At 48.9% G+C, this 10,774-nt stretch overlaps 1 protein-coding gene across 1 annotated transcript in view; it reads left to right on the plus strand.

Annotated features, from left to right (window-relative positions):
- The window catches only part of ADARB2 (adenosine deaminase RNA specific B2 (inactive)), a 365,767-nt gene that overhangs the window by 246,494 nt on the left and 108,499 nt on the right, over window positions 1-10,774 (plus strand). Inside the window, exon 2 of the mRNA XM_007445656.1 lies at window positions 10,351-10,437. Coding sequence (XP_007445718.1) covers window positions 10,351-10,437 — 87 coding nt within the window. The remainder of the gene's footprint in view (window positions 1-10,350; window positions 10,438-10,774) is intronic.

Raw genomic sequence — 10,774 nt, forward strand, 5'->3', positions numbered from 1 at the left:
GGACCCTGTTGACCAAAATTCTGTTCAGTCCCATCTGACTAGCACCCGCGGGTCCCATGAAATGGTCCCGTCTGCAGATCGCAGGCTCTTATCATGAAAACAGAAGGGAATCCTCACCCGCATGAAGTCCACATTCTAGTCGGGAGAGGTGGGCAGTCAAGCAAGTGTGACATGTAGTGCTGAAGATGCTGATAAAGGCTGTGCAGAAAATACAGCAGGAAGAGGGAGTTCCAGGCTGTTCTAGGCTATTCTGGAACATTCTAGATCCTGGGGCATAGTAAGTGCTCCATCAACCTTCACTGAATAAACAGATGATGGAATCAATGACCAGCTGTTTCCTCCCTGGGTTCAAGTAGCCAGACTGACCAGGGGCAGTACTTGATGTGAAGGACATAGAGGCACAGGGGCAGGCGTGGTCGGGGGCCGGGAGGGAGGGGTCTTCTCAGCACTCTGTAGGACTGATGTCTGTCAATACGTGTGACCCCATTACGTGGGGTAATGGGGAACATCGTGGATCATTACACACGTCAGAACGGTGGAGGGCTGCTGGGGTCAGCTCCAGAAGGGCGATTAGCAGCCCTCACTTGTCCTGAGACGGTCTGCATGAAGAGACCAGTCCATTAGGGAGCTTCAAATTAATAAACATCATTTCATACGTTAGCCAGGAGCTCCATTCTAAAGAGAAATAATTAAACTTGCAAATTCAGATACTAGCACTTTGACCTGCTCTCTAAACAATTACTTATGTGATGAGTTGTTCTATTTTTGGTTATTGAAGTATCTAATTCTTGCAAGAGATAAGAAATTAGCCACATTCAAACAGCACTGAAGAATAAAATGGTGTTGACACCCAGTCTAAACAAAGCCCACGGAGGACAGGGCGACCTGCAGGGAGGTTCTGTCATGTCTTGTTTCTAGCTTCCAAATGAGCTCAACTCAGTACTTAAGTAATTAAAGTAATATTAGAAAATAAAATAAAAATAATAGTGGATCCAGTGGCCTTTGGGAACGTTAAGAGGCAACAGCATCCACTCAAAGCCTAGAAAGTTGCAGAGAATGATTGCGTCCTGTGATGTGCTGGATGGTGTTAAGGGGCAGAGAAACCTTTTTATAAAATGGAAATAGAAGGAAAGCTATAAACTAGAGGGACTTGTGGTTAGCATGTCTCCAAAGAGAAGAGGGCAGGGAGGCCAGAGGATGCCAACAGAGGAAGTGCCAGACGTGTGAAGAGCCAGCAACATGGAAGGAGGACTTTGGGGACATGAATCGCAGAGCCTGTGCTGGACTCGCCCCTCGCGCAGAGGGCTGTACCTGTCACCGTACCTGCAGGTCACTGACAACAGTTCTCGGAGGACTTGCCTGGGTCTTTAGGGTCAAATTCTTACCTCCTGAGAATTTCCTGCTTCAAGCTGGTTCTTTAACTCAATTCCTAACCCGAATCACAAGACCATCCCTCGAGGCCTCACGGGTCCTCAGAGCTGGTGAGCAGTGGAGGCTCCTGATTTCAGCCCCAAACTCCCTGCAGTTCAACTTCCCACTGGAGCCCTTGGTCACCTGCTCTCTCTGACCAGGTGACCAGGGGCACCCTCCGCCCCTACCCGGGACCCCTCCGTGGACGCACGACTCACGGTGTCACAGACGAACACAGGAAACCGTAAGACAACAGGTTGCTCCTCTCGCCTTGGACGTTGGAGCCGACATCAACACTGCCCCCCACCAACCGTGAGCGCCAGCAGCCCTGGAACCAGAGGAGACCGTCCTAGACCGTCCCAGAGGGGGCTTCCCACAGCAGACACCTGTGCGAGTGACATGAAGCAAGAACACATCTGTTTTCCTAACTGGAGAAACACATTTCAATCTGGGCAAAAATTTTGCCCAGAAAAGTCTACAAGACAGTTGCTACCAACCAGGGTGCTGCAGGCCAGGCACTCGGCACCTGGACAGACAAGGGACGTTTGCTGAAGGAGTGGCTGCTGGGCCTCGACCACACTGGCCAGAAAGAGGATCAGGAAGATGTCCTGGAAGCAACTCTGGCTTTCCCGTTGGGTCTCGGAGCCTGGAAAGGCCTTGGACAGCGTCGCATGGAGCTCAGCTTCCCACCTCCCAGGCCATCCGCCACCCGTCCCCAGGTTGGCCTCTCCCCGCGTGATGGAGAAGGTGGCGCACAGCGTGTCTGGCCGCAGGGACGCCGGGTCTGACACCGCGCACTGTCCAGCAGGACCACTGTCCTCAGTGTGAGGGGCGGAGCCCAAAGTAGCCCTTGAACCCCGAGGTTTGTGGGGGACCTGAAAGGAATCTAGAGAGATGTCTACACTGGCGCGTGCACCACTCCCTGTGGAGCATCAGAGGAGAGCGCAGGGCTTCCCAAAGGCCCTGAGCGCCCTGGCAAAGTGTGAACACACACCTTTAGATGCAGATTTTCTGCTGTTTAAATGCACTTTCTGGCAGAGTCCTGTCCCGCCAATCACATGTCAGCCATCCGTGTCTTTGCCTGCTGTTCACGTAGAATGATCTGGTGTGAGCTGGTTTGTTTTAGGCTCCCACCCCCGCTTCCCAAAATAATCCAGGTGTAGCTGGGATGTCTGCGCAGTCCTCAAGGCTGCTCGCAGCACCGGCACCATGGCCTGGGCAGATCCCCCCGGGAGGTGGCCCACGCTGGCATGGGGAGGTCTTAGCCCATGACTTTGAGGGGAAGCTTCCCAGGAGAACAATGTGCCCGAGAAGTTAAACCACGAGGAAACGGTGGATTCCATAAGGGACTTCTTATTGCTCCAACAACTCCTTGAGAGCCATGCTTCTAAGTCCCGTGCACTGGAGGTCCTATTTTATACGCATGTTTATTAGCCGTCCTCCCAGCGGCAGGAGCTACTGCAACTCTCACTTAGGGGATCTCTTCTCACGAGATTTGGGAGCTTTGAAGAGGAATGCAGGAGCTGGAGATTCCTGACTTCCTTTGAGTCTGTAATGGATGAAAAAGCCTCCTCCTCTCCCCCCCCCCATCCCAGCCCTGCATGAAGGGTCTCCCGGGTAAGCCCAGAGGCCCCCGCCTCACACCCGGGCCAGGGTGTTGGCTGCAGAGTCCTCACCGGCTCATTTGGAAGTTTCAGCCCCTTGGAGCATAAACATGGACGGTTATTATGCTTTTTTCTGCTTTTCTTCTTTTAACCTCCTCTGTCCCCTCCTCCTCTTTGTCCCTCAGTGAGTCTCAAGCAGGCCCGTAACTTTCTAGTTATTTCCAATCTGTGAAACTCAGCCCAGATGGAAGCTGACCATCTCATAACCGAGTCTGAGCCCATCCAGGGAGATGGAAGGGGAAACGTCTCTGTTTAATTGGCCAAAGTCGAGGTGTGTCCACTGGATATTTCAACTGGCCCCCATGTCCCCTCAGCAACAGTTTCCAGATGTCAGGCCTCCCGGGGGCAAGTGGGGGGTGATGCTGGGGACCATGTCTGGGCCTCAGAGCCATCTTGGATGAGAGTTTTCTCTCCCCCTCCCTCTTCTTTCCTCCCTCCCTTTCTCTCTCTCCCTCTCCCCCACTCTCCCCTCTCCCACCATCCCTCCCACTCACCCCTCGCAATCCAGAAGGGTTATGTTTGCTGCTCTCCAGCCCCCTGTGATCCCCTGTTCAGAATCAAGACTCCAGGCCCATGGTGATGAGGATGCACCCAGACAGAGCTGCAAAGGTAGCCCCTCTGCCGGCCTGGCCTTCCCCTCCCCTAACTTGGATCATCCCAGACTCACCTTTCAGTGGAAGTACGCTTGGCTCTGGAGCCAGACCTCCTGTGCGCAGTAAGGGGTGGACGGTATTATTAGCTATCAGGTCACCTCCTGCAAGATGCCCCCCCCCACCAACTTCCCGGGTGCCCCTAGACGGGCCAAGTCCCTTAGCACTGTTCCTTCCTAGCATTAGAGTGTGAAATTATTGGTTAGGGGTACAACTAATTTGCATTCGATAGAGATTTGTTGAGTGAATATATTAGTCTGCTCGGGCTGCCATGACAAAGGACCACAGACACGGGTTTAAACAACAGACATTTATTTCTCATAGTTCTGGAGGCTGGGACTCTGAGATCCAGGTGTGGGCAGGGCTGGTTCCTCTGAGGCCTCTCCCCTGGGTGTGGACTCCGCCTTCTCCCTGTGTCCTCACGTGGTGGTCCCTCCTTGAGTGTCTGGGTCCTGACCTCTTCTTTGAAGTCACATGGGATTACGATCTACCCTGAAGACATCATTTAACCTTAATCACCTCTTTAAAGACCCCATCTCCAAATGCAGTCACATTCTGAGGTCCTGGGGGTCAGGACTTAATGTGAATTTTGGGGGAGGACACAGTTCAGCCCATACAAAGAATGAGGAACAGACACAGGCTGGCTGCCTGTTTCAAGACCAAAAGCATGAGTTTTATGCACCTGGAAGTTTCCAGAAGAGCCTCACTCCTTGTGAGAAGCAGACCCTCTTGTGTTACAGAACTCGGTGCACACCTAGAGTCTTTCTTTGCCTGAATCCCCTTGTTCATAGATGGCAGCTTGAAAATGGCCTCCTAAAATACACATTCCTGAAAATCTGCGAGAAAATATCTTTGCCTTTCCTCCAAAACATTATTCCTTTCTCCTGCCTGCATGGAGGTTAATTATTTTCTTACTTCCCGAGGTCACCCACCTGTTCAGGCTGATTTGCGTTTGTGTTTGGGTAGAAGGGGCATCCGTTCAAGACATACCTGTGTTGGGGGAGAAGATACAGTCAGGAAGGGAAGTGGGTCAAGCCTAAGGGGGGCCATCTGTCAGGGTGCGTTTTGGCAAAAGGAAAACGTAAGAAGGGAACGTGTAAAGGAGGCTGTGGTTTGTAGCCCAAAGGTACTGACCGTGCTCGGCGGCTTCCAACTGTCACCTTCTTTCTGTTTCGCAGCTGAGCTGGGCTGGACAGGGCAGCGCCTGGCCCACAGACGCAGAGGACACAAGCACAAAAGCTCACTCCAAACGGTTGAAATAGGGCAGAACCCAAGTGTGTGATTGATCTAATTTTTTAAAAATAACCTATGAACTATTTAGTGCTTTGCAGTAGAAGATCAAATCCTTAGGTATTTTAGCAATTACGGTTTTTATTAAAATTTCCAGCAAACATGTTATTTCCCATGGACGGATTTTCCAGGTAACTGACATGGGCTCGTGCCGCAAGACGTTTTATAAATTTTCATCTTACTTGGTAAAAACTGTTTCATAAATTGTTGATAAACACAACAGTCTGTGAAAGCAAACATGGCTTTCACAAAAGCAGGCTCCAAAACGTCGACATCTTCCGGCTACTCGTGGGTAAACTGAGTCTCCGCAGCTGCGGGGCGTGTGGCGGGGCCTGACACTTGCAACCTTCCGTGGCCCCCATCCCGCTCACGTGGGTCCTTGCTCCCTCTGTTTCCATACATACGGCTGTCTGGACGTGAGTCCGAGGACCGCTCCAAAGAGCCGTATCTTTGAGAGTCTTCTTAAAGCCTTTTAAATACATTTCAGCTTCCAAATCTATAAAGTAAGCAAAAAAGAAAAAGACAAACCCAGGTCCCGATAAGGGGACCTGACTGCACCTACAGTTTGCCTTTAGTCTCAGCCGTTCAAGGGTGTGTGTTGGTATCTCTCTATGGTTTTAGCTTGCATTTCCTTAACGTGTACCACTGTTGAGTGCTTGGAGATGTGTTTATTGGCTATGTGAATATTTTCCTTTGTCAAGTTTCTGTTCAAGTATTTTGCCCATAGTTTTAATTTGAATTTTTTGTCCTTTATTACGTTATAAGAGTTCTTCTTTTATTCTGGATAAAAATCAGTTGTCCTGATTGTAAATATATTATCCTAACCTGTGGCTTGCTTTTAGTTTGCTTAATGGTGTATTTCATTGAGCTGAAATTTTTAATTTTGATGAAAAGTATATTTCCTTTTATGATTGGTGCTTTCTATGTCTAAGAAATCTGCCAACACGGAGACCATGAAAGTAATCTCCTATATTTTCTTCTAGGAGTTTTATAGTATTAGATTTTATGATCCATTTAGTGGATATTTTCATTATGATACAAGATAGAGCTCAGAATTCACTTCTTTCCAAGATGGTGTACAGGTTTTCAGCACTGTTTGTTAAAAAGACTTTCTTTCACCTCAGTGTATGACTTTGAGATCCTTGTTGAAAATTGGTTGATCACACAGGTATGATTCCATTTCTGAACCCTCCATGTTGTTCCATTTTTCTATCTTTATGTCGTTACCAAATTGTGTTTGTTCTTCATTATCAATATTGTCAACCAATGGGATCTCATCCGTTTCCAGGAGACGGCTTCTGCCCCTGAAAATGCTTCCCCACGTGCTCCAGAAATACATGAAATCACATCAACTCGGGCCAGAGCCACTTATTTTGCAGTGAGCAATGAGGTTTATAACACAAATGCCCTGGGTCATTCCAAGTAATTCATTAAAAACACCGTTAATATGATGGATGGTGACCAGAACTTCCCTAGAAACAACCCCTGATTGGAGGCCACCCCAGGTGCTCTCCTCACAGGGGCCAGCCCAGGTCAGTGCATCTCACTCAGGCCAACATCCAGCTGGTTCGCAGGGCCCCTGGGCCCGAGCCGAGAGCCACAGACACAGCTGCGCGGCAGGGAGCACCCAGCCCTTCCAGCCGCTTTCCCTGGAGGAAGACCCTCTCCTTCTGACTCTCCAGTGAGAGGCTGGGAGTCCTGTTAACCAGCTGCTTTCAGCGGACCCAAACCAGAGCTGCGAGAAAGAAAAGCAGGGCCTCTATTTTCCATCAATAAGTAACCGGCATGAAACCAGGTTTTCAAAGGTGACCGTGAGGAACACAAAGACCAGAACCAGTTGGCTACTGGGGCTCTGCTCACCTGGAGCCCGTAGAATTCGATACCAAACTGACAGGCACATACCAAGGAAACAGCTACCGAAAAAGTCATCGACAGCAAATAATTTTTTTTAGAATTTTTCTAAATAGAAAACGTAATTCCTCACCCTTTTTCCTAATGACCTTCTAAAGACTCGGTCTCGGTCCAGTGGTTAGGACTCTGCACTTTCGCTGCCAAGGGTGCAGGTTTGATCCCTGGTTGGGGAACGAAGATCCCACAAGCCGTGCGCTGAGGCCAAAAATTTATAAATAAATAAATAGACTCGGTCTGTCCTTTCTTAAGAACAATTGTTTCTCAGTCAGAGGGCATGGGCCTTCAGGGTTAAACATTTCTCTTTCATGAAGTTTCGTGGCAGGAGATGGTAGTTGGAGTTTCATGTGGGCTGACTCAGCAGCTTTGGTGCTTCCTGCCTGGTTTGTCAAGCCGGCCCGTGAAATCCAAAATCCACCAAGGAGTGGATGGGGCAAGAAGGGATAGGGTTCACAGAAAAACCACAGGATGTCCAGTCAAACTTGAATTCTTTTTTATTTTTTAAATTGTAGTAAAGCATGCATAACATAAAATGTGCCATATTCACCATTTTGAAGCATGTAGTTCAGTGACATTAAGTACATTTGTATTGTTGTGCAACCATCACCACATCTGTGTCCAGAACTTTCTTATTTCCTCAAACTGAAACTCTGTCTTCACTAAACAGCTCTCCCCCTCTCCATCCCACAGCCCCTGGGAACCACCATCCTCCTTTCTGTGTCTATAATTTCTACCTCTCTAGGGACCTCATCTACGTGGATCATACAGCATTTGTCTTTTTGTGCCTGGCTTATTGAGTTTAGTATAATGTCTTGAAGGTTCATCCGTGTTGTAGCCTGTGTCAGAATTCCCTTCTGGGAACTTTTAAGGACAAATAATATTTCCTTGTGTGTACAGACCACATTCTTTATCCATCCATCCATCCGTGGACACTTGGGTTGCTTCCACATTTGGCTATTGAGAATCATGCTACTGTGAATGTGGGAGTACAAATAACTCTTTGAGTCCCTACTTTCAGTTCTTTTTGGGTCTATACCCAGAGCGGAGTTGCAGGTTTCACAGTGGTTGAACGATTTTACATTCCCACCAACAGCACACAAGGGTTACAATTTCCCCACATTCTCACCAACACGTGTTACTTTCTAGGGTTTTTTTTGATAGCAGCCATCCTAATGTGTGTGAGATGGTGTCTCACTATAGTTTTGAGTTGCATTTCCCTAATGATTAATGATGTTGAATATCTTTTCATGTGCTAATGGCCATTTGTATATCTTCTTTGTAGAAATGCTTATTCAAGTCCTTTGCCTTACATTTGAATTTCAGATAAACAATGAATAATTTTTTTAGTGTATGTATGTCCCACGTGATATTAGAGATGTATATACACAGAAAAGTATCTGTTGTGTATTCAAAACTCAATCTTAACCAGGTGTCTTGAACTTTTATTTGACAAATCTGGCCACCCTAGAAATCGAGAACTCTGATGGATGGAAAACAATCTTTAAGTATTTCACAGGTTGGCTAAGGTGAGCTCTGAATTGTTTTAGTGTGTTTTTGTGGGTGTCTGGCTGGTAGCCCTGCTTTATTAGAAGATTGTAATTTCATTTTGAGATGCTCGAGACTAAATCATTTGAGCTTCACACTCTTTCTGGGACATTATTGGGCTCCCTTAATGAAATTATAACTCAAGCAAGAGATTTCATTCTCGCGTAGTAAATTAGCTCAGCCATGAGGGCCTGGGGAACTGGGCCTTCCCTGGGTTTATTCTTCGTGTTCGGCAGAATGAAGAGGTAGCAGGCCTTCTGTATTTGAGTTATTTATTGCTCTCCCAGTGAACATTGTATTGTTGCTCGTCCCTAACGGAAACAACAGCTGTTAACAGGCACATGAATGAATTTCAGTGTGAACTCCCCTGGCCTCTGGAAAGCTCAGCTAAAGAGAAAACAGGCTCAGAATTGAAAGAAAAAGAGTAAGTTTCAGGCCTGAGTCTGGACACCTGGAGGCTGACTGCATAATAAACCGTCAGTTGACGTTTCCAGGAGAGATCACACTTAGATGAGCCCAAAACCGGAGCTCCTTTCCTACGACAGAAGCAGACAAAGGCAGCATGATGCACGGAGCATGTTAAAGTGTCCCTGACGAGGGACCCTGGACAACCCGGCCAAAGGCAGGGCAAGGGCAACCCCATGGCGACCCTGTGACACACTGGATGAGCAACAGGGATCCTGCCTTCTGCAGTTTTCTAAACATAGTCAAGGTTCACATGGAAAGTCACGAAGCTACAGCCTCAAGGGGACAGAGCCATGAGGGGCAGGGGTCTGAGCACAGCGGCTCTGGGGGTGTCAGGGCTGAGTTCTCCTGTGGACTCACTTCTGGTTGGGGTTAAGGTTAGGGTTAGGGGTTAGGGGTTATGGTTAAGGTTAGGGTTAGGGGTTAGGGATTAGGGTTAGGGTTAGGGGTTAGGGATTAGGGTTAGGGTTAGGATTAGGGTTAGGGTTAGGGGTTAGGGGTTAGGGTTAGGGGTTAGGGTTTGGGTTAGGGGTTAGGGGTTAGGGTTATGGTTAGGGGTTAGGGTTAGGGGTTAGGGCTTAGGGTTAGGGTTAGGGCTCTGATATAAGGAGCTTTCCTTCTGGTCCCTTCAGTAGTCATTCTTTCATTTCTCCCAGTTGGGCTTCAACCCACCTGTCCTTCGTCTCTGTTCAGAGGGAAATAGCTGAGCCCATTGGTCCCAAGTGCCACCTCCTCTCGGGTCCGAGTTCCCCTCTGCGCTGTGCTCAGGAGGTCTGCAGCTGGGACCACCCCCGGGGCTGCAGGCAGGGGGTCCCTGGGCTCCTCTCCCACTTCAGTTACCGCCCCCACTTCAGGGGAACCTCTAGGGCCCCTGTCCGTTTCCTCGTCCTTTCAGTCTACTTTTGCTCAAACAAAGAGTAACTATATTTTACAGGTTCCATAAGTCCTTTTTTTTCCATGCCCTCAAGCACACAAACACGTTCTCCACTACTGGGGAGAAATAGTCTTGGCTCTGTTTGCAGGACTCTCATTTCATTGAGGCATTTCTTCACTGGCCTTAGCTCCTCTCTGTGAAATGTCCTTTGTCTGCAGGCCCTGCCCACCCAGCTCCCTGCAGGCTCAGTCTAGGGGGCTGCCCTGCAGATGGTGACTTCCAGTTTTGAGGGACATGGAGATGCCAAAAATAAGAAAAGAAGAAAGATGGAAATCATAAAGTTTAAAATTGAATGGAGAGGGGAATTTGATAAAATGCTGTCAGAAATTCAATAAAAGACTGAACCAGAATGAAGTGGCTAAAACCAAAAATGACCTTTCAACCTCCCATGTCCAAACCCTCAGTAATAAGGACATATGAAAGCACTGAGTTTTTCTGAAACTCGATGTCAAAAGTGCATTTCCTGTCCTTCTTTTCTTTCCAGACAAAGTGAGCACGCTCTCCGCCTTCATCGCTTCCTTCAAGCACCTGAGCCCCGGGGCCGCACACACGGAGGATGAGGACAACCTCAGTAAGCAGAGCCCCTTCCCCGAGAGCCAGGTCCCAGTCCCACGTACAGAGGGTGGACCCCAAAGGCTGAGACCCTTGGGGTGGTGGGGGGCACCACCTGGGCTTCCCAGAGCAGGAGGACCTGCTCCCACCCCCCGGGATCCCTTCCCCGCCTGGAATCCCGTTCCTCCCTCCCCAGGATCCCATCCCCGCCTAGGATCCCATCCCCCCTGGTATCCAATCCCCCTTGGAATCCCATCCCCCATTGAATCCCATTTCCCCCCTGGAATCCCATCCTCCCCCCAGGATCCCATCCCCACCTGGAATCCCATCCTCCCCCCGAGATCTCATCGCCCCTG

This window comes from Lipotes vexillifer, unplaced genomic scaffold (genome assembly GCF_000442215.2).
Source record: "Lipotes vexillifer unplaced genomic scaffold, Lipotes_vexillifer_v1.1 scaffold646, whole genome shotgun sequence".
Taxonomy (NCBI): Eukaryota; Metazoa; Chordata; class Mammalia; order Artiodactyla; family Lipotidae; genus Lipotes; species Lipotes vexillifer.